This window comes from Onychostoma macrolepis, chromosome 05 (genome assembly GCF_012432095.1).
Source record: "Onychostoma macrolepis isolate SWU-2019 chromosome 05, ASM1243209v1, whole genome shotgun sequence".
Taxonomy (NCBI): domain Eukaryota; kingdom Metazoa; phylum Chordata; class Actinopteri; order Cypriniformes; family Cyprinidae; genus Onychostoma; species Onychostoma macrolepis.
Genome location: NC_081159.1, coordinates 40,936,362 through 40,960,913, shown reverse-complemented (window position 1 = coordinate 40,960,913; position 24,552 = coordinate 40,936,362). Strand labels below are relative to the sequence as shown.

At 35.8% G+C, this 24,552-nt stretch overlaps 1 protein-coding gene across 3 annotated transcripts; it reads left to right on the top strand.

The window, feature by feature from the left end:
* The first annotated feature begins 452 nt into the window (after nt 1–452).
* On the top strand, nt 453–23,001 carry stpg2 (sperm-tail PG-rich repeat containing 2). Of its 3 annotated transcripts, XR_009271194.1 has the most exons (15): nt 453–709; nt 1,539–1,648; nt 1,731–1,880; nt 2,609–2,773; nt 4,132–4,244; nt 4,659–4,770; nt 5,446–5,547; nt 5,769–5,928; nt 6,940–7,103; nt 10,973–11,065; nt 12,940–13,105; nt 15,385–15,500; nt 15,619–15,765; nt 22,711–22,778; nt 22,896–23,001. XR_009271194.1 is itself a non-coding variant. In XM_058774639.1 (14 exons), the coding sequence occupies exons 1-13, from the start codon at nt 604–606 to the stop codon at nt 15,751–15,753; spliced, it is 1,692 nt and encodes a 563-aa protein (XP_058630622.1). In that variant the 5' UTR covers nt 453–603; the 3' UTR covers nt 15,754–15,765; nt 22,711–22,835. The 3 variants fall into 3 exon arrangements, 2 of the variants coding, with proteins under 2 accessions (XP_058630622.1, XP_058630621.1); XM_058774639.1 differs by lacking the exon at nt 22,896–23,001 and having other exon boundaries at nt 22,711–22,835; XM_058774638.1 differs by lacking the exons at nt 22,711–22,778; nt 22,896–23,001 and adding an exon at nt 16,814–17,949.
* The last annotated feature ends 1,551 nt before the right edge of the window (nt 23,002–24,552 follow it).

The window sequence follows — 24,552 nt, the reverse complement described above, 5'->3', positions numbered from 1 at the left end:
ACGCTGCTAATATTGTTGGTTTCTTTATTTAGGTTACAATGCCTACATTGTTTGTGTTTTCCCTCATTTGTTTGTATGTAATCTAACACTAATATAAGTTATATTTAAATTTACATTACTTGCTGAAGTATATAAATAAGAGGTCGATTTTATTTGTTTAACAAATGATGGGAAAAAAGCGTCGTGTTTATGTTAGTTTTATTAGCACTCGTAATTTTATCGTTATCATTACTTAGTCATTATTATTATTTTAGTGTTTAACCTTGTTTAATAAAGAATAAATGTTCGTTTGTTTGTTTGTTTATTGAGGTTTGAATGAGAATGAACCACAGTGTTTTTCCACCAATGACCGCGTTTCAGTGTCCAGGCAACGAATTAACTCATGAATATTAGGCAGGTTAAAAGTGACTGGCTGCTTCAGGAAGTTTACGAATGTCTCTATTTACCTAATTAATATTCATGAACACCGGCGTCCAGGCAACGCGGCGACGCGCTCCACTGACTGGAGTTTGGCTGAGACACACTTCACTGCTCTCACAATGTTACTTTAGTTAATTAAACACGTTTCATCGTTGTAGCCTATAATATAAATAATTAATCAGCATGTATGATCGAGCTCCCAGGTTCACACATTTGACATTAAGCGGCACCACGTCTGAAATTGGACCAGGATCGTATAATATCAGCAGGTCTCTGAGCGGTAAAAGTGGTGAGTTTCATTTTTGACAAGAAATGGTCAGTTTTCAAACCTAAACCTGACAAGAAGCTCAGAAATCACTCTTATCAAGAGGTTCTTCAATTGATCTTTGCAGAGCCGCCTTCTTCTCAAGAGCCATTTTTTTTTATATGAAGACGATGATTAGGCTATACGTTTTTAAGATCATGTGTGACCCTGGACCTGAATAAATAAGCTTTCCATTGATGTATGGTTTGTTAGGATCGGACAATATTTGGCCGAGATACAACTATTTGAAAATCTGGAATCTGAGGGTGCAAAAAAAAAATCAAGATATTGAGAAAATCGCCTTTAAAGTTGTCCAAATGAAGTTCTTAGCAATGCATATTACTAATCAAAACGACGTTTTGATATATTTACAGTAGTAAATTTACAAAATATCTTCATGGAAGATGATCTTTACTTAATATCCTAATGATTTTTGGCATAAAAGAAAAATCTATAATTTTGACCCATACAGTGTATTTTTGGCTATTGCTACAAATATACCCCAGCGACTTAAGACTGGTTTTGTGCTCCAGGGTCACATGTTGTGTTTTATTTAAAGGACTAACGTTAGTAGCCTATATAGATGCATTTTCTAAAAACTAGAGAATAAAGGATTTGAAAAGTTTCTCATATGGCGTTAGATTGTGCATGCAACCTTTTTTGGTTATTATTTGTTTAGGCACATGTGATCATCTACAAGGCTACTGCATTTGTATAGTATACTATATACTATATATAGGATAATATATATTTATTTATTTATTATTATTGCTACTAAGAATAATATGTATGTATCATGTATCTGTTTCTCCAGATTCGTATGCCCCCTTCCTCTCGCTGTCCGGTAGAGAGTCCGGGTTCCTGGGGTCGGGCAGTGGTCTCCTCTCTCCTGGACCAGGACAGTACAACAGTGACATTACCAGGGTACATTAAATATTTTCATAACATCACCTCGCAAACAATTAATATCAGTGATGAATGCAAACTTGTAAGTGTAAAATTGCAGAATCACATTTTGGGAGGAAAGAGTCTTCAGAATCGCTCCAAGCGCTTCGATGACGTGGTGTCAGATGTGCCGGGACCGGGAGCGTACAATGTTAGAAATGATGTTTCACCTGCAGGGAAAAGAACAACCAATCCAGAGAAGAGCCCGAAGGTGAGACATCTGTTTGGGTTATTAAATGGACTGTAATTGAATTTTATTATGATGAGATATAAAGATACATATAACAATATATCCAAGTGGTGTTAAAAATGTAATATAACAAATTATATTTTGTAACAAATTATAATAAATTATATTTTATAGCAAATTAAATGTGATATAAAAATATAACAAATTATAATATTTAACTAAATAAAAGTTTGGATTATCATATGGACTATAATTTAATTTTATTATTATGTGTTATAAAGATATAACCATTTATCCAAGCGTTGTTAAAAATGTTACAATATGTTACAATATAACAAATTATATTTTGTAACAAATTTTAATAAATTATATTTGTTTTAAACAAATATATACAACAAAAATATAAATATATAACAAGTACATGTTTGATTATATATAACATATTTTGTAACTAATTATGTTTGTTATGAAAATATAACAAATTGTATTTCGCATAAACCCTGTAATAAATAAATATTAGATAATAAACCATGTTTTGTTGGACCATTGCATCTTTTTGCATATGAGATCAAGTATCAAGTAAAAAACAATATAACAAATTATATTTTGTAACAAATAATAAATAATTTTTTCTAACAAATTATATTTGTTATAAAAATATAACAAATTCCGATATATGACGAAATACAAATGCAGCTGTTAATGGTCTGATATGTGTATTTGATTATATGTCATTATAATGTCTACAGGCCATCCCTAAAGCGACTAGGTTGCTGCTGAATCTTGATGCCCCGTCCATCCCGTCTCCTGGACAGGCATTCGGATATGAAGAGGATGCTCAAGGTGTCCTGCACCGGCACAAACCCCCCACCAGAGACCAGACCCTCGGCCCGGCCTTCTACAGTCCCGTACCGGTCAGACAGATTACGAGCAGTGTGTGTAAATGGATGTGCACTCAGTGAAAAAGATACACGTCTAATGGAGTGCTTCGAGTGTGTGTGTGTGTGAGGTCAGATGTGTCCATTAACAGAAGAGCGTCTAATGCCCCTCTGCTCTGCATCATTAGTGCTGGGCCTATTTCCATTACTAATGATCGTTGCATTATTTTAAAAAGTCACAAAGCGCAGCCCTCATCCATTTTACTGTCAGGACCGAAAACCCTGGGTAATTATTCTTTACGTTATATTTCAATATTCACTTACAATAATGCAGCAGATGCTGGACTCAGCTTTAATCAAATCATCTTTCATTTGCCATTGAGCTGCCAACTTCCTCTAGAGGGGGAAGAACTCTTTATCAGAGCGCAGGGCCATCCGTCATGGTGCATCTCTGTTTCTCTCGCTCGTCTCAGGTTGTGCTCGTTGATTACACATATTTCGCCCATTTTAAAGTCTTTTTTTGCAAATGAAACACTTATTTTACACTTTATTTAGTTTCACTGAAGGCCACTTTGTGACCAAAACCTATAGTGAGCCATAGTGTACATAACACATGCAGCTGAATGAGGTTCATCAAGGTTAATCAACCATTTTCATCAAGGTTTCATTATGAATGCACTGACATTGAAAATTTGGCCAATTTAATTTACGATTTATTATGACGAATAACCATCTGTTATGGATAATACTCAATATTGTACAGTATAATAAATATAAATAAATAGTAAAATATAAATAAGCTGTATAATACATATATTATAAATCCATTCTGTCAGTATAAATCAGTTTTGTCTTATATATATTGTCTCAAATATAATTTCTAAAAATTTTACATAGATATCATGTCATGAAATATACTATGAAAATGGTAAGCTGTTTTTTTTAAACTTATGAAATCTGACAAAACCACAAAATTCATGAAAATGTGAAAATGACAAAATAATTCACAAGTAATTTCTAAAACTTAACATAGTCCAAAGTGAAATCAGGTTGTGAAATATACTAGAAAAGCCATTTTTTACTTATACAATCTGGTGTATACAAGTGTGTGTGTTTGTATAAAGAATAAAAAATAATGTTATGTTGGTAAAATAATTATTTGAGCAATTTTATATTAATACTGATAATGTGTTAATATTCTTTTTTGTATCTACCTCATACAAATAACATGATGAATGATGAGGGTTTTTGCAGCATAGTTTCAATTCAGTAAATGGTCTTAGTAGACTTTGAATGTTAGAGTAGGCACTATAATAGTTTCCCTTTAAAACACAAGTCTGTATTATTATCCGATGAAATTTTTATTTTTAATATTATTTTTTGGCATTTTGTAGGAGGATCTGTCCTCTCAAAAGTATAAAGGTGTGCATTTCGGGAAGATGTCGGGCCGAAGAGAGCAGGTAACGGGTGGAGAAGGACCTGGACCAGGACATTATGATTTACAAGAGTGAGTTTGATTGATGCAGATTTTCTTAGCTGTAACACAGCAGCATTTTCATTGTCTTGCAAAATTTATTCTGAAGCATCTGGACTTGGTTTGCCATGTGCAGATGCTTCAGAATAAATTTGAAAGACGACAGAGTTACGGACCAACAGCAGTCTGTTCTCTGATCGTCTGACGAACACTATATACAAAACTCAAAAGTGCTTCCTGTATCTTTTAATATCTAATCCGACTGACTAAATGTATTACTGATGTATTTTATGCTGCACAAAAAACCCATTGACTTTATATGACGATGGAACCAGAAGTACCAAAAATACATCATCCCTGCAGCACTGTATGGTGTGTTTGATTAACTGCTTAAATGATTAAATGTGCATCCCTGTGTGTGTGTGTGTGTGTGTGTGTGTGTATCAGGGATCACACTATCCACTATGAGAATGTGAATCTCAGGCAAGATCAGAGAGGCCGTTCAGAGCTGGTCATCCCTCGATACCACGAGCTGGTGGCTCTACTGGAGGAGAAGAAGGTTTAAACCTCATATCCTTTGTATTTGGTCTCTGCAACATATGTGTAGATATCAGAGGAAACAGTTTTGGACATGTGGTTTACAAAGACATTTGACGCCACTGAAGCTGCAAGTTACAGCCAAAGTGTGTCAATTCTGTGTCACTAAATGCACCAAGTTGAAATGCCCAAATAATGACAATTTTGAAACACACTGATATAATAACTTAAATTCATAAAGCCTACTGTATCATATTTGATACTTTTTTCCCCCTGTTGTACACAATCTACTACATGCCTTGTGATATTTATATGCATTTTATGTAAGTATCTGCTGTTATAAAGATCTGCACCAAATCTGCACTCTGAATAAAATTGAGGTGTTTTTCCTCCATATTCTGACTATATCATGCTATATGAGCCATAAAAGCCTGATATTTAAAATATGATACTCAAAAACACATATGCAAACTTTTCAAAGGTTCAACAAACTGTTCCATTTCAAAGAGTTCGATTTTTCAGAGTATGATTTTGCAAGCTTGCATGCAGACGTTTTTTCTTGTCTGTAGAGGGCACTATTGCAACAAGACTTGAGCTCCAGTTTAGATGCATTTCTGCATGAATGCTTTTCTGTGTGGGTACAAATAACTTTGGTTTTCATTATGTGTGCATTTTTCATAAGTGTGTGTATTTTTAGGGTGTTCCAGGACCAGCGCAATACTACATAAAGAGTCAGTTTGAGACGCCCAGTAACCCACACGCTCCTGTGTTGAGTCCACCCTTCCTGTCTCAAGCTCAGGCAACAACACACTCCATTATTTTTGAACATTCGTACCTGCTAATAACAGCTGCTCTAGAATAAACTCTCCTGAAGTCACATGACATCAAATTAAACCTTATTTACTTTCTGATCTCATCAGCGCATGTTATTTAAATAGTCTTTTAGTAAAATGTGTTGTGAATGTGAATGCCTCTTCATGTCACTTTCATCTGATCTCAGTATTGTGTTGTTTTCTGTAGCGGTTCAGTCCGGTCAAGGATGAGACGCCCCCTGTAGGTGCGTACAATGACCCGCGCTGTGCTCTGGAGATCCTGAAGAAAGGCAGAGGGGTGAAGAAGAATCCTTTCGGCCTGACAGCTGTACGCTTTCTGACAGAAAACAGATCGAAAGCTACGCCAGGTTTGTACCTGTGTGTTTTTCTGTGTGAATGTGAATTTGTTCAGTATTCTGAATGTAAAATATCTTTTACCTGTGAAACGCAGTGAGAGGTCAGATTTGGGCTGTGCTTGCCAGAGGGACAAACATGAGCTTAGCATCAGATTTCATACTGCTACACAAATGTTTTACAACAGCAGCCAATCAGATTTCAAGCTACTTTCAAAGCGACCAATCAAAACACTCAAGATGCATTCTAAATTGCAAATTATCTAGTATGCAAAATTACAATTAGTGCATCACAAATCATAGTACATTGAAAATAGTATGCCAAAAGTGCTTGGTGTACTATTTTGTGACAAAGTGGTCTCAATTTATTTATTTATTTTTTAATAAAAGTAGTCAAAGTGCAATGAACTCAATGAACTACACTATAAAAAGTGGTAACCTGCAATTAAAAATCTATTTTTGCCTGATTTAACCCATAAAAGAGTTTTATAGTCAGTGAAAACACATTCAATTGATCATAAGTGACAGTTTGTAAAGTAATGTTTATATTTCAAATAAATACTGGTACAAATTTATATTCATCAAAGAATCCTAAAAAATACATTTTATAGCACTTTCCAAAAATATTTTAAGCAGTACAACTGTTTTCAACATTGATAATAATCAGAAATGTCTCTTGAGCAGTAAATCAGCATATTTGAATGATTTCTGAAGGATCATGTGAGACTGAAGACTGGAGTAATGATGCTGAAAATTCAGCTTTGAATCACAGGAATAAATTATATTTTAACAAATATTACAATAGAAAACAGTTATTTTAAATAGTAAAAAATATTTCACGATGTTACAGTTTTTACTGCATTTTTATCAAATAAATGCAGCCTTGGTGAGCAGAAAAGACTTCCTTAAAAAACATTAAAAAATCTTACCAACGTCAAACTTTTGAACAACCATCAAAATCAAGCAGCCCTAGTTAGTGCAGCTCCAGTAGTAACTAATCGTCTTACTTGTGCATGTCTTTGCTAGGTCCCGGTGCCTATAATGTGTTTGAGTATGGCCTGGCTTATGAGAGTTTGAAGAAAGCCTGCCAGGAGAGCACGAGGAAGGGCGCCTTCGGCTCTATTGCACCACGCCGGCTTTTCCTCCCCAGCAAAGAGGAAATGAGCCGCCCGGGGCCGACTCAGTACAAGGTGAGCACTTCTTCAACCCAGAAAGTGTGCACTCATTGTCTATTGTCTATTGTGCGCTAATCTGCCAGTGCCCTTGGGAGCTTATTCAGACTTTTCAGAGAGATTCATCCAATGAATCGAATAAATCTTCCATAAATCCCCTTGAACTGAATATTTCTCAGCATTCACTAAATGTCAGTCTACAATCTAGAGCCTATCCTTTCAAAACTTACCATAGGTTTAGCCAAAATACCGCAGTTGCTGCACTTAATGGCAAATGTCACTATTAATTACTGTTGCTCGTGCTCAGGGTGAGGTTTTTAAATGAAGTATCAATCAGACAGACGTGAATGCAGCCTTGAATTGCTTGTTGGCTTGTTAAGGAGAGGTGTGCTTTTACTTTTCCAAGCAGTCAGAATTAATGGTGCTGTATATAATTTTTTTGACATAAAAATACTATGTTTTCAAATATTTAAGAAATATGCTCAGTTTTTCTTTGAAAAAACAATGCTTTAATCAGTTATTCTACTTTGAAATGTGCATTCTGTGTCAGAATGTCTGTTTTTGTTTTGGTGACTGACTCCACCCACTGCTGGTTTACCCAGTAGGATTTTGACACCCTGGGTTGCCAGTTGGTAGAAAATACAGCCATGGAAGCCAGCAAAGGAACTGAGTCAGAACTGGGTTCTACCCAGCCTAAAACATCCGTCTATAAAGCTCTGTGACCAAAGGAATATTAAAATGCGGTTAAATCAATTCATTATCTTACAGTGTAAGGCTCTTCGTCTTTCATTGTCAATTGCAATTGGTCCTGTTGTGCATTCTCAATTTGACAACCAACGTGAGTGCCGATTCTTAGGAGGAGGAGCGAAAGCAACAACAACTGCATAGCAACCACTTCATTGTAGCATCAATGGATGAAGTTTTGCAAGCGTAAGAACCACATTTTCTTCAGATCTAGTTATGGTTCTTCTGTAGTAACAGTAACTATAGTAACTGTGGTCTTTTGGCAAACTTTGGCGGTAGATTTACAGGAGAGTAAGAATAACAGATTCAGGATGATAACGGTGTGTGTTGTGGCTGCTGAATCCCTCGCTACCTTTGAATTTTTTCACAGTAAACTCGGGACATTGGGACTTTATGGGCTGTTTTCCTCAGAAACGTCCATCATTTCCAGTGTGAGTGTCCAGCTGGCCTGATTCCTGAAGCAAACTGACCCCAGTGGAGGTCTTTATGGACTCTACTCTGCTTTTGTTCCTCGTTCACGGTCTCTGCCTGCATAGATAAGAGCAGTGAATGAATCCTGCTGGCCCTGTAGATTCTCACCGTCTTTTTTACTCTCACTTTTGATCAATTTAATGAATCCTTGAATAAAAGTCGTTTCTTTCCAAAAAAAAAAAAAAGAAATCTCTCGCTGACCCCAAACTTTTGAACAGTAGTGTCCATCAAGTGCACATGCAAATGACCTACTGCATTTGCCAAAATGTCCAATATGCAAACAGAGCACACTGTGGGGGATACTGTATCCCACAATGCAATGCACTTGATTAGACCTTCCATTGCAAGTGTGACAAATGAACTGGAAGTAATGGCAACCACATACGTCCTTTTTGATGTGTATTGTATACAGTGTTGGTGTAATGTATTACTAAATAATTAATTACTGCAATATATATATATATATATATATATATATATATAATTCCATTTCCCTTGAAAAAGTAAAGTAAGGGATTACTTTAATTAATTACAGTTACTTCTGATGTAGTTGCATTATATACTGTATAGACTATACATCTCAGAAATAAAGGTACAAAAGCTGTCACTGGGGCGGTACCTTTTCAAAAGGTACACTTTTGTACCTATTAGGTTCAAATATGTACACTCTAAGTACTAATATGTACCTTTAAGGTACCAAAATGGACCCTTTAGGTACAAACATGTACCTTTTGAAAAGGTACCGCCCCAGTGACAGCTTTTGTACCTTTATTTCTGAGAGTGTAGAACAATTCTATATAAAACAATAGTGGATTTAACATCAACATTTAACATCCAATGTAAAAATGTATGGTTTTAATGCAGGGGTGCCTAATCCTGTCCCTGGAGATATACCTTCCTGCAAAGTTCAGCTCCAACCCCGATCAAACATACCTGAACCAACTAACTAGGATCTGAAGGAGCACTTGATCATTACAGGCAGGTGTGCTTGATCAGGGTTGGAACTGAACTCTGCAGGTAGGTAGATCTCCAGAACCAGGATTGGGCACCCCTGTTTTAATGTGACCTCCTTTTAAACACTCTGGTCAGTTCAAGTATAATTTATGCAAATTTGTGTTATTTATTTTAAAGAATTAAAAGCAGAATTAATTTGAAAGGTTTAAAATAGCAATTTTTTGCCTATGTATTAATAAGTAATGTAATACTTTTTAGAGTAATTAGTACAGTAAACTTATCACACTGTCGAAGATGTAATAAGTAGTAATTAAAGGGATAGTTCACCCCAAAATGAAAATTATGTCATTAATTACTCACCCTCATGTCTTTCCAAACCTATAAGACCTTCGTTCATCTTTGGAACACACATTAAGATATTTTTGATGAAATCCTAGAGCTTTCTGACCCTCCAGACAGCAAGGGAACCACCACACATTCAAGGCCCAGAAAGGTAGTAAGAACGTTGTTAAAATAGTCCATGTGAGGTCAACCGTAATTTTTTGAAGCTGAAGATATTTTGTGCTCAAAGAAAACAAAAATAATGACTTCATTCAACAATTTCCTCTCTTCCGTTTCAGCTTTTTTGCCCAACTTTTCTTATCTGGACCAGAATATACAGACAATGAACTGAGAGAAGTAAGAACACTGACTAGTGAACGTGCGTCAAAGACTGACACAGAAGAGAAGAAATTGTTGAATTGAAGTTGTTATTTTTTGTATTCTTTGTGCACAAAAAGTATTCTTGTAACATTACGGTTGAAACACTGATGTCACATGGACTATTTTAACGATGTCCTTGCCACCTTTCTGGGCTTTGACCGTGTCAGTTGCTTGCTGTCTATGAAGGGTCAGAGAGCTCTCGGATTTCATCAAAAATATTTTAATTTGTGTTTCGAAGATGAACGAAGGTCTTACGGTTTGGAACGAAAAGAGGGTGAGTAATTAATGACAGAATTTTCATTTTTGGGTGAACTATCCCTTACTTTTCTAGAGTAACTTACCCAACACTGATGGTATATGATGAGGCTGTGGACTACACTGGCAACATAAACACTTCGCTTTCATTGAAATTTAGTAAAGTTTCTTAAAAATAGTGTATATACATTTTGCAGAAAGCTAGTATTTCATTCTGAACTCAGCCTGAGTCTGAGATGAGGACCTGCTGCATCTTATCTCTAGCGTCACGATAGTGGAGATTATGATTTTCCATTATAAGCTGAACCAGAGAGGAGTTTTTTTTTTGTCGACAGAGACCACACAGACTACTAAAACTACACAAGCCCATAATAAAAAGAAATATTTGACCCAAAAGTATAAGATCATGTATTCGCCTCTATGATGATCCAAACACATTTAATTCATTTTCTTCTGGGGAAGAGATGTTTTAGAGAATTTCCACTATGCTTTTTTTTTCTTACACGAGAAGTAGACAGTGATCAGCAGCTGTCGTGCAAGTATTATAAAAAATATGTAAACATGTGATCCAATAATGAGAAGAACAGGCCCAAATGTAAGTGTTATTTGAATCTCAGTAAATCTCATTAATATGAATCGGTCATTATACATAAATATCTGACTGCGGAATGCTGTGACTGACTAATCAGAATTTCTAAAGAAGCTTGTAGTAATAGCTTGTGGTAATCTTGTATGTTTTCTTTCTTTTGTGTTTGCTGCAGGTGGAGAAAACAACTCAAGCGTTATATAAGAAACAGAGTACAGCTGCTTTTAAATCTGCCACTGACAGACTTGTGGGTTCACTGTTCGCCAAAGTAAGACACACACAACACTCCGAATTCATCTTTAGACTCTCATAGGGAAGAAAAAACACAAATAAAATCTCTTTAATAGTTCAATAGTTTCTCCTAGACATGAAATGGAGAGTAAATTGATACTTTTGATATCGAGAGTTGCCAAGATACTAAAATCTGCAAAAAACCCCAAGAGATGTTAACATGAACTCAAACATTTCCCATCAAATTCTTCTCAGAACAAATGACCTAAACGGCTCCGCATTTATTTTTAGCTCTATATTCTAACTGTACGTCAATTATTGACTCATTTATGTCTGTTTTTAGCAGAAACATCTAAGGAAGAAGCTGATACTTTAAATAAACCTTCACTGAAACTGCATGTTCTGAGCTATAAAAGTGCAAACTCCGAGCAATACAAGCTTTCCCAGTAATAAGTCAAACACAGCCTGTCCTAAAAGTTCAGATTTTTACTCTGTGTGTGTTTGCATAAACTTGAATTCAGTGGGAAAGCCCTGATAGTTTGGCTTCATGGAGAGTTCCGATTAAATCCTGTCCATATCTAACATCAGTAATTATACAGCGCAAGATATGAGAACGCAGAAGTGTCCGTATGTGGGAGTGTGTAACCTAGAGAGTGTTTGACTCAGACGCTCTAATGCAGATGCTGCAAATATTTCATTATGAGCCCAGCGCCTCTCCTCACATCTGCTCCTCGCTTTTATTAGACACATGTCTGCTCCCTCACAAATAACACCACATACACACCGCCGTCAGCGTCAGTCCCACCAAATCCCACCCAGATCACATTTCATCAACATTATTTTCATGACAATTTTGCACATTTATACTAAATTGCAATAATGCCTTTGGAAAGTTTTACTTTTTAGTTTTTTTTTTATTATTCTCAATGATTTTAATTAATTATTGTTTAGTTAAAACATTATTGTTAACATTATTGTTATTGTGACAGACAAATAAAAACAAATATAATAATAATAATTATTATTATTATCCTAATTTTACACTTACTTTGTTGATGTCTTTTAATTCTGTTTTTGTTTTCTTCTTTTGTTTTTATGTTCTGACATGTGAAGCACTTTGAACTGCATTGTATGTATGAAAGATGCTATCCATATAATAATAATAATAATTATTATTATTATTATTTTAAATAACACATTACATTTCAATTCATCATAAAATATAAATATTGTAGAATACATCAAATTTACATTGTGTTTTTGCATCACACAAAGGGGAGTTTGGAATTTTGTTTAATTGTCATGACAATGATTTCATAATACAAAACATTTTAATGGTCTTAAAAATAGTCTTGTTCCTGACAGGTTTGGTTAGCATCACTCATCTAGATGTTTCTCTCTCTCTGTCTGTCTGCCCAGCTTACAGATGTCTATTTACACAGCTCTATAAACAAGACAGGCTTCTCAGTGTGTGTGTGTGTGTGTGTGTGTGTGTTATTTGACTGTGGCTTAATTCACAAAACCGTCTTTGCATATTTATTCATTAGACTTGTCACTCTTGACTGACATCTATATTTTGAATTTTGAGGTTTGTTGATTTTCGTTTGCTGACATGATTGCAACCGTGCCAAAGTGATCTGAATGCAATTATACAAATGTGCCATAGTTACATACACGTCTAAATAACTAGAATATTTCTAGTTCTGTACAGTTTAATTTCTATGTACAGCATCTGTAGCAATTTGACTCGTCATTAGTTTTGTAGGAACAAGCAAAAAATTATGTTCGCAGTAATGCACTTACAGCACACACACACACACACAGCCTCCTGGCTCATATGTGCTTGCTGTAAATACATTGTGCAGATGATGTTTATGATGCTGTGGTTAGATATTAGATTTCTCTTGGCAGGATACACCTCCGCCAGACTCATATAACGTGAGTGAATCGTTTGAGAAGATACACGGCCTCCATCACTACAGCAAGCCGCGGAACGAGAAAGCACGCAAGCGACAGAGCTGCTTCCTGTCTGCCGCCCCCAGAGACGCCTTCCTCCACTACGACCCTGAAACCCCAGGTGACCCTAACTTCATCTTCATGGCATATGTCAGGGTTGTTCCGATTCCGATACTAGTTCCACCGATACCACAAAAAATTCTGGCATCGGTATCGGCGAGTACTTGAACCCATGTACCGATCCGATACCATTTTCTTAGACAAGACCTATAGTTATGCGCGCTAGCTTTGCTTAACGCTGCAAATAGGAAATCAATTCTTCTTCGCTGCTCAGAATGCAAACACAGGAAGGTGTGCTGTTTGCCACAAGCAACCACTATTCAGAGCAGCCAAGAAGTACAAACGTGCTAGCACATTTCCAGTAAATCACTCTCATATGCGACTAAATCTTCACCCTGGGCGACTAAATGATGTATAATATTAGCCACTGGCTGATAAATAATCAGATTTTACTCGCCAGTGTGTGAGTTGGAGGCTATGTATAAGTTTAGCACAGATATATTGTAACTCGCCGAACACTCTGACTGAGCGCTTCAGTTTCTCTCTCCGTCAAGCGATCTATTTTTCAGATCATCTGAATGAATGCGCAGCGCAGCTGTATTTGACGCACCGTAAGCTCTAGTGTGAAGCAGACAACTCGCCGTCGCTTTGCTTTTTTCTCACACGCAGAGAGAGAGAGTCTTTTACATGTAGCGCGTCAATTCAGAATGGTATGTAAACAACGGGCGAATTCCAAACAGAAGTGAGCATCCCTATGCCCTACTCCCTTCGAAGGGCAGAGCCCTTGAAGTGTGTTCTATGAAGGGTGTAGGGCATTAGCTGTCTCGTAAAAGCATTTGGAACTCGCTTGGCGAAGGGAATAATGGACAAAATGTTACCTTGACAACGCTGTGAGTGCTTGCAGCATTCAGCGCTCCAACAATTGTTGCAAATAAATATTTCTTCTTATTGTTATTATTTTATTCAAATACTGTCTAATTGTTTCTTATTTACTATTAAATGTTTTCAAACTAAACTTGCGCTGTCTTAAATCAATACAGTCTTAAATCATATTTTTATCACTGACGAAAATATTTTCTATTACATAAAAATAAGGACAAATTTAATTATTTTATCCTACTTACGTTTGTATGTAAAGTCAAAATAAACCCCAACTTTGCTTTAAAATGCATGCAAGATCTTCAAAGTGAAGATCACATGATCACAAACGGAAATCACTTCCGTGAAGTGACCATGGCATGTTCCCTTCACTAACGGACTTCTGGAAGGGCCCTTCGTGAAGGGATTAAGTTGTTCACTTTCGTTTGGAACGTCCCTACAAATGGCGCCCCCTTCCCGAAGTGCCCTTCAAGGGCGCAAAAAAGCCGTTTGGAATTCGCCCTATATTCTTTGTTGTATTTTTCTGTCAAAATAACGGAGTTCCTTTGGAATTCTTCAGTTTAACTGCCGGGTTCTCCGGTAGTAGGCGGAGCTAATGCGCAAACGACAATCTCATTGGCTGGCGTTCACCTATTATCATCCCTGTTTTGATTTCAGCAAATCAGTTCGAGCCAATGCAGACAACGTGATTAATATTCATGAGTCCAGCAGCTCGTTAATCCTTAGTGCGTTTATATTGTTCTTAGTAGAATTCATAGTATGATTATTATTATCTTATCAGTATTATTGATAGTTTTTTCCCCATTTTTACAGAAACACTGAATGACCAAAAAAGCACCACCACCAGTCCTAAGTTCAGTTAAAATGACTAATATGCATTCATACATGGTTTTAATACAAGTTTTAATTCTAATTGCTAAAGTTCTATCAATAATACTTGATTATCATAATATATTTATAATGCGTGACTGACTGATGTTAAGAGTGTACCTTTTTCCAAACATTATATATTATATTTTTTGTTTACTCGCCAGACTATCTATCTATGGTGAAGCCCACCATAAAATAATTGTATCAATTCATACAGGGCTAGTAAGTATAGCTGTATAACCAGATACACAGTATCGGATCAGTACTCGGTATCGGCCGATACCCTGAGCCTAGGTATCGGAATCGGTATCGGGAAGGGAAAAAGGGTATCGGAACATCTCTAGCATATGTGGCCTGCTGTTGATTTGCTGAAACAAACAAAGCAGAAATATTATACTGGAAGTGGGTTGGGCTAAACATTTAGTGATTAAAAGCTGAAATGTGAAGGTTGTATTTTTGTTTTCTTTAAAAGTTGTCTGATTGGGACTGCTGTTCTATGCCTGGGATCTTCTAAACGTGGAGTTTTATAGTTTTATTAATTATGTACAAGTGTTCAAGCTAAACTAGCTGCTGTTTATTTGTGGTTTTCAGGTCCGGCTCATTATAGTCCAGGTGTTAAATCAGGCTCAAAACTTGCACTGATTGTCTCAAAAGAAGATCGCTTCAAAAGCCCCAAAGACAAGACCCCTGGACCTGGAGCATATGAGGTATGTATTGCATATATTTATGTAACATGTATGTGTGTATGTATATGTATTAAACAAGATGTATTAAATCCATTTCCTCTACATTATGTGGCACACTCTGGCTGTGTGTGTGTTGTAGTTGAGTCCGCTCATCATGGACACGGTTCTGAAAAGCACCTTCAACGTGACGCTTCATGATCCTTTGGTGTCCAGCATGAGATCTTTATCTTCACGCAGGTCTTTGAGAAAACCCTCTGCTCACAGCAGTGCCTAACTCAGGTCAAAGGTCAGTGAGACTGATTAAGATTAAGTTTAGATTCAGCGATCGAGGCGTTCGTGAGGTTTTTAGTGGTCTCTCCTGCTCTCCTGTCCGTTTTATTGAGACTAACAGCTCTGTTACACACAGATTCACCACAGGAGCAGCATGAGCTCTGATATTATATTCCCTCTGAATGGCCGATTGATCTCCTAAAACCAAAGACAGTCAAATAAAACATGCATCATATTTTTTGATTTACATATGCTAATTAGATGTTTCATTAATGGCATGTGAGTCTGCTCACTGCATGACGTATAACAGAAGATCTGGCTCTCAGATTCAATGATTTGATTTAGCTTTATTTCTATGTAAATTTACGTTTTTATGGCAAAAGCATTTGTATGTGTCTATATATATTATACGCACACACACACGCACACACACAAACTACTAAAAATGACAAAAACACAACTTGAACTAAAATTACAATAGACATGGAAAATATAGAAATAAAAACTGATTCAAAATATTAATAACTATAATAGTATCTTAGTGATACTAAATAACACTGGGAGAATTTAATGAATTTAATTGCAGACGTGAAATTTTTTTTTATTTCCTATTGATGTGTACAACAATAAGTATTGAAGTTAGTCAAGTAAAATAGCACAAAATAAAATAATATAATTAATGTGAAATAACAGTGTAGAGTGAACTTAGAAAGTACCAATGAACAAAAATAAAAAATTAAAGAAGTAACATTAGTAATTTAGAAATCTCTTAATTATTAAAATGAAGACTGTATTATATAAATAATCTCAGTGGATCTAGTTCTGTCTTTCAGTTTTAAAAATACAGTGTAATATTAGTAAAATAAAATAAAAATATCAGTAATGCAAAACAAAGAAGAATATAAAAATATAGAAAATTATATGAAAATATGAAAGTTTTCTGATGACTTTTTTAGAAGCAGGTTTTAAAATATTTGTAGGAAATTTGGATCAGTCTTCCTTGCATGCATTTATGATATTTTCATGTCTTACGGTTTCCTTCTGTATTCTAATTTGTTTTTCAGGTCACACACTTCCAAAAAGACCTCGGCTAAGCCTCTCCTATTAAACACATGCTTCCCAGGAGTTCCTGTCACACACACACACACACACACAAACACACACAAACCTCTTTATGGGTGATATATTTCCCCAGTGCTCACGGAGAATAAATCAGGATTCTTTAATGGGTTTGATGTTTCAGGGTTTTTGTGCGTCATAAATTCTCAGCCCTGCCCACAATAACACAGCGCTAATGTAGAGAGATCTCGACATACACACACACAACATCTTGATATCGTTATACACACCCTTTTAATCTAATTAAGCATTTACACACTCTCATTATTCAGCAGAGAGAGGGAGGTCGAGAGAGGAAGGGCGAGAGACGAACGAACGAAAGAAAGAGAGGTTTTAGCTCTTTATTGAACTGACTTGTTTTACATTTGCAGGCTAATTGAATCAGATAAATCACTGTGGCGGCTCTCGCCCTGCGCGCGTGTTTGTCTCACAGAGTTTACGGATGTTAAAGTCAATGCAAAATCAAAATTGAACCCATTTGCTTTCTTAATGCACGATCCTGGACTTATTGTGAACAATTCATCGGTGCATGTTACTCCAGATAACAAAACGCCAGTTTGTTGGTGTAATCTTTCTTCAAAAAACTTTTAGGTTAACATCACCTAGGTCATGTGGCTGTTGGATAGTGTTAATCAATACAGTGCAACAGTCGGGTTCTGGAAGTAAAGGTCCCATTCATTTTCTCCATAAGGGAACTGATTTTTAATGATAACTCATAAACCATTAAAGGCAGACCTGCTGTGAGCTACAAGGTTGTTAGTCGATGGTAAATGCTTTTAATTAAAGCCATCAGTATGCATTATTTCAACTTATTTTTTTTTTTTTAATAATTGTGGTCAGCAATGGAATTCCTGGTGAAAAACTACATTATCCATGATTATATACCAGTCTTCAACAATCATTGAACAGAAACCAATCTTACAGTATATTTAAGATTTGGTCATTGTTTTTATTTGATTATGCCAGTAGCAATGCTTCATGGAATTCTTTACATTATTGTAGTTCTTTCCATTACTTACACAGTTAAATACAAAGTCTCATTCCTTTGTCTTTTTTGCCCAATCTCCCATTCAAAGTTGGGTCCCTGGCTAAAATCTTGATATTTATTTTTTATTTTATTTTTATTTTTTTTTATCTCTAAAAAAAAAAGAAGAAAGCAGAAATATTAATGAATTAATGTTTACTGATTAATCCACTAATTTCATAGAATGGATTTTCAACTGAGATTTTGGAGCAAATTGCAGGAGGGAGAAAATGTCTTTTAGAAAGATGTCATTATTATTTTATTTTTACCCAGAGATTAGTAGGTATATTAGTAAAATCTGCTGACTTCAGCAATCCTTGTTGTATTATATATCAATGGTGACAGTTCAAAAATGAGAAAAAGCACTTTTCGTGTTTATTTTTCCAAAGTTTGCATGCCTGTAACTCAAGAAATACTGAAGATATCCTTTTAGATTCTGGTTCTTGACAAACGTTTAATTTGGTATCTCCATTTTTAAAGCACTATGGTTCAGTCCCAGAGATATTGATATTTCTCAATGTGGATCTGTGTCCAAATAGTTGAATTTTACCCATTTTCAATGGCTGAAAACCAAATGTGGTCCCTTTGCATACATCTAATACTTATTGAGTTTAAAGAAGGGCAATTTCAGAAGAAATACCATTGAAACTAGAAATATACCTTTATGTATTCACATAAAAACACAATATAAAAAATGTCAATATCAATATGTCAATATCCCCACCACAATTTAGGGTCTTAAAAAGGTCTTAAATTATAGCATAAAGTCATGACATTAAAAGGTTCATTCAATGCAAAAAAAAAAAGAAAGAAAAAGAATTGCTTCATCAGTATTTTTTGTTTTCCAATATAACAATATAAATATCTAAATACGCGGTATCAGTTTATTTTTATAAAGTGCGGTAACACTTTACTTTAAGGTGTCCTTGTTACACGTTACATGTACTTACCATTATAATAACAATAAAACATGCTTAATTACATGCAAGTAACACTAAGCCAAATCACAATCCTAACCCTAACCATATAAAAAGTATATGTGGTTAATTAATATTTCTCAGTACTTAAATGTATAACACCTTAAACACCTAATTGTAACCAAATATCCTTAAATGACATGTACTTGAGATGCAAATGTAAATTCTTTGAAATACCTATTTAGCTGTTGTTTTTTAGTGTTTTTGTAGGCGATGCAGTCCTTTGCTAATTGCTAATTGAGTGCAGTTTGACAGCAATCTTATAATAGCGTATAATTAAGAAAGATCTCCCACAATTCACTGGTGTTCTGATATGAAACACCCACTTTTGTGACCCCATCTTAACTGGCTGTCTTACAGTATACCCTGAACTCTAACAGTTAACCATGGCAACCTAAAAATAGTCGCTTTTGTTCAATGTGCGACAGGACTTTTATTGCGGTGAACTCAATTCGGGCTCTTTGTAAGCATATGTTAATGATTATGAGTGGGAGAACGTGTGATAGTTTGTTCTCAGTGGACTTATAGAAACAGAGCTGAAGACTTTTAAAAGTAAACACCATATTGCGAGATGTGTTAATTGGGGAGTTAATTGTCGTTAAGATGTCTTAATTAGTCATTAAGCCAAGCTGTTCCTCCTGCTGAGGTCTGGTTGGCCCTGTGCCCACGACTCTCCAACCACAACTTCTGCTTCTCCATTATTGTCTTAATGTTGAAGAACTTCAGTCGCTCTCACAAACACACCCTGAGCCAACATCTGACGGCTCACATGTTGTTCTTTCAGAATCATTCTAAAACTATGAATTATATTGTTGATCGTATACATAAAATAATGTATAGAATTATTTTGCATTACACACACACACATTTCATTTCATTGTTGTAAAGTGGTACTGTTTTATAGTGAATATTTTAAAATGTGTAAGGAAACAACACTGCTGAAAAGATGCAGAAAAATTAAAAAAAAAAGGCTGGAAATATATTTTTAAAAATGTTGAATTAGCTTTTATTTTTATTTTTCAGTTTTGTTTTCATTTTTGTTTGTTTTAGTTATTTTGATATGTGTTTTTGTCATTTTTTAAATTAGTTTTTGTTTTAAAATATTTTTATTTTAGCTTTATTTTTTTTATAGTTTTTACTTTAGTTTTGCCAGGGCAACACAATTCTTTTATATATACATTTTTTATGTAATATTTATATTTTATTTTAGTTTTAATTTATAATACAATATGAGACAATTTTGAGCTAATGTCATTTATGTTTTAGAGAAACAATTGAGACATTTAAGAGATTGTGATTGTGATTTACCCACAGGTAAGCAGAGAGATGTCATACCAGTTTAAAAGTGCATTTTTAATGGGGTTTTTTTGGGTTGGGGGTTGAATTAAATAAAACATTTATTTATTTATTTATTTTGTGTGTGTGTGTGTGTGTTTTTTTGTTTGTTTGCTGATGTATTGCAGGATGTTAAGATTTTTTTTTTCTGAAAGAAGTCTCTTCTGTTCACCAAGGCAGCATTTATTTGATCATAAATACAGTAAAAACAGTCATATTTTGAAATATTATTTCAATTTCAAATAACTGTTTTCTATTGTAATATATCTTAAAATATAATTTATTCCTGTGATCAAAGCTGAATTTTCAGCATCATTGCTCCAGTCTTCTGTGTCACATGATCCTTCAGAAATCATTCTAATATGCTGATTTGCTGCTCAAGAAACATTTATGATTATTATCAGTGCTATTACCAAAACATTTTTCTTTCTTCAGCTGAACACAAAAGAAGATATTCTGAAGAGTGTTGGTAACCAAACAGTTTACGGTAGCCATTGACTTTCATAGTAAGTTAATGTCTACCGTCAACTATTTGGTTACCAACATTCTACAAGATAGCTTTTGTGTTCAACAGTTGAAAGAAACTCGTACAGGTTTGGAACAGGCGTGGCTCGTCTATATGAATGTATATGAAATATTCATCCAAAACATAGACCTCTATATAAACTGAATCAATAATAAATTGTAAATGTGTTCAGCATTCTGCAATAAAAATTTTTTACTATTTTAAGTCGTAAAGTAAGTAGTATATATTAAAATCCTGCGCATGGCTTTAGCAGGCATGTATACATGATATTGTAATAATACGGGAATAATTGTAATAATACGGGAAGTCGTGGCCTAATGGCCTCGATACCGCGACTTAGGTGCCCTTGAGCAAGGCACCGAACCCCCAACTGCTCCCCGGGCGCCGCAGCATAAATGACTGCCCACTGCTCCGGGTGTGTGTGTGTGTGTGTGCACTTTGGATGGGTTAAATGCAGAGCACGAATTCCGAGTATGGGTCACTATACTTGGCTGTATGTCACGTCACTTAAAATGATACTAAAGCTGGCTGCACACCATGGGAGACCACAGACGTATGAAGACAGTTCAACCGATTTTTAGCCTTATGATCTTCTGAACGCGCACACTAGATGATTTGAGCAGACCGCGAGACAACACTTTAAGATTGTAGGAACGATTTCACATTGACACATGATCTCACGGAGACTCGCGAGATCAAATGTGACTAGAGATGAAAAACAAACCGAGGACAATCAACGTTGTCAGCTGGATCTCCTGGCGCGCATTCACAGTGAAAAATAAAGTATTCAAAAGAATATGGATGACGTTCTCTGCTTTCACGGCATGTTTGTGGCTGCCAGGTTTCAGCTATAGCAGCACGCAACATCCGGTGAGTGATGCTTGCTCGCTCTCATTGGCTATCGCGGGTTTCACGTCAGAGGCAGCCCGATGAAGAGTCGAGTTCAGCGATGCTCCGTCTCGATCGGGAACAGATAAATAATCGTAATGGCACCACACAATAGAGGATTTTTGGACAAAAAATAGTTTGCAACAAGCCGTGAATCGGGCCCTAGTTGGCACGTCTGTTTTTTTTTTTCTATGTGGAGTAGTGGATCAAATGAACAAAGTAGGCTATACGTTAAATCCTTAGTTTAAATGTGCTCACATGAATAGTCTTTATATGGTTCTGTTGTGTTTGTTTTGTTTATTTTGAGAATAGACATTATGATCTTCTTTCCTCACCCGAATTGCTCCACAATTTGTAACATTCTAAATCAACATTTGGAGGTGCTATACTATATTAAGGCAATTATTATACCGCATTTTATGTGTGTAACATTACTTCGAGCCTGTCAATCAACATTAGCGCACCACCCACAAACATCTCTGCAAAAATGTTGTGTTCAGAGATTAGAATATAAAGTTACATTTACGGTCAGGAGCCGCTACTGGTTTGGAACGACATGAGGGAGAGAAAATGACAGAATTTACATTTCTAGGTGAACGGTCCCTTTTAAGTTTTGGCTTTTTTCAAACCACCATCTCAGTGAGCAATAATACTAGCAAGCAGCATTAAACACGCACTCAGAGAGTCATAAGCGAGCACCTCTGTCATATGGTGAGCGGAGGGAGGGCCGTGGGGTGTTCATGGACCGGGGCCCGTGTTATCAGCCCCTCACACTCCCTCCTACTCCAGCAGGGGGTATAATGATCCTCACGCACGTATAATCATGAGACTCCAGTAAGCATGCTTAAATACAGCCTTCGCTATCATCACAGAGAGCAGGTAGCAGAGCAGACAGAGAGAGACCTGTAGGGTCAGCGGTCCTGTGATTAGACTTTTATCTCCGCGCTCATCGTTTCTGTGAGAGAACAGCCCCAATCTGAAGTTTAATTGAGTTGAATGTTGTTATCGGAGTCAGGCTGCAGTATTGCTCTCTCTTTCTCTGTCTGTGTCTCAGAGGGAGATGTTTTTTCCCCTCTCTCTCTCTTTCTCCAGGCAGGAGGCTGCTTTATATGGAAATAGGCTGCGGAACGACGGAGTTCATAAGGAGAAGAAAGCTCAAAGTACTGCGAATGTCACACTCATTTCTGCTCAAGCTCTTTTCACATTTTTTCCATGCTCGTCTCACAGTTTCTAAATAATGCACTTAATGTTTGCTGTTCTGTTTTGTGTCTTTGAAGGAAAGAACAAAACACATGCAATGAGACACTGGTTGTGTGTGGAAGGAAATTCTAGAATACTGCTGAAACAGTATGCAGATTGCAACAAGAAATGTTTAAAAAACACACATTGCATGTAAATTCTGACATCTTGTATGAAAGCCAGTTTCTGCCACAGAATAAAAAAAATTACAACTTTTTATCTCACAATTTGGATTTTTGTTTCTTGCAATTCTGAGAAAAAAGTTAGAACTCTGTCTGTGATATAAACTTGCAAGTCTGAGGATAAAAAAAGGCAAAATCAAGATGTAAACTCAGAAGTCTGACTATTTTTATTGCAATTCTGAGTTTATTTCTCACATTTCTGAATTTTTTACCTCTGAATTTGGATTTACATTATTTGGGGGGGGGGGGGGGCCTTGAAATGGGATTCGGGTACATTGCATTTTGGAATACATTACTCAGTACAGATATAATAATTATATTTTGTCTGGTGCGCCAAATGTAATTGGACTGATTGTGACATAAATTTAATTTACACAAAATGAACACAAAGGAAGATATTTTGAAGAAAGTTTGTAACCAGGCTGTTTTGGGGCACCATTGACTTGAAAAAAAAAAATACTATGGAAGTCAATGGTGCCCCAGAACTGCTCTGTTTCCCACATTCTTCAGAATATCTTCCTTTGTGTTCAGCAGAACAAACACATTCATACAGGTTTGGAACTGCTTGAGGGTGAGTAAATGATGACAGAATTTTCTTTTTTGGGTGAACTATCCCTTTAATTTCGTAGAATCAAATGTTAAAAGATCTTGAGCTTTTGTTAAACACAGACCTTATTTCAGGAATTTAAACAAAATCCCATTCAAAAAAACCATTGACTTCAGGACGATGCAAACTCGTTTCTGGGTTTTTGGGATTATTCCTGCAGCTCTCTATATCCTATAACTTCTGTCAGATTAAGTAATGAGTTAGGATGGTGTTGTAATTACATGTAAGCAAGGAGTATTACTTTAGTTCATTTGTCACACTTAAAATTGGAATCAGTTGCATTGCGGGATACCATCCTGAGTATGGTGTTTTCTGATTATACAGCACATTTTGATAGATATAAAGCATGCATATTTTATATGGGTTCCAGATGTACATTATTTGCTGGCGTTAATTGGAATATTTCAAGACAAAACAAAGTTGGATGTTGTTAATAGAAATGTGAAGTCAGCATTTCATTTTGTGAAATTCTAACCCAAAATGTGATTTTGCGCATCGGCAAACTGCATTCCATCCACAGAATGAGCGTTTTGTGAATGAAATGCATTGTATTGCATTTTGTTGAGATATGTATTTTAACCAGGAAAAGGGTTGTTTGGTCACACAAATATGTGGATGCAATGCTTATCTCATAAGAATGAGAATTTAGTGGATGAAATGAATTTTGTGACATGCATGACAAGTGCATTACCCTTATGTGCACAAAATAAGTGCTGACGTTGTATTTCTAGTGATGAAATGCCACCCTATTTTTCTTGTTTATTTTTCTGTACAAGGCACTCCATTTCTCATGAAATACTGCGTTTTGTGTTACATAATTCAAAAATAGCCAGGTTACACTTGGCACTCCATATTTTTGCATTGCATCTACATTGTGAAAACCTGTATGATTATTGTGTTAATCAG

What these genes read in the sequence shown, in the direction of transcription:
- stpg2 (XM_058774639.1), top strand. Translation starts at nt 604, where the DNA reads ATGTATGATCGAGCTCCCAGGTTCACACATTTGACATTAAGCGGCACC. An exon ending in CAGATCGAAAGCTACGCCAG is followed by an intron (nt 5,929 to 6,939) that starts GTTTGTACCTGT and finishes TGTCTTTGCTAG; the next exon opens with GTCCCGGTGCCTATAATGTG. An exon ending in CTGGACCTGGAGCATATGAG is followed by an intron (nt 15,501 to 15,618) that starts GTATGTATTGCA and finishes TGTGTGTTGTAG; the next exon opens with TTGAGTCCGCTCATCATGGA.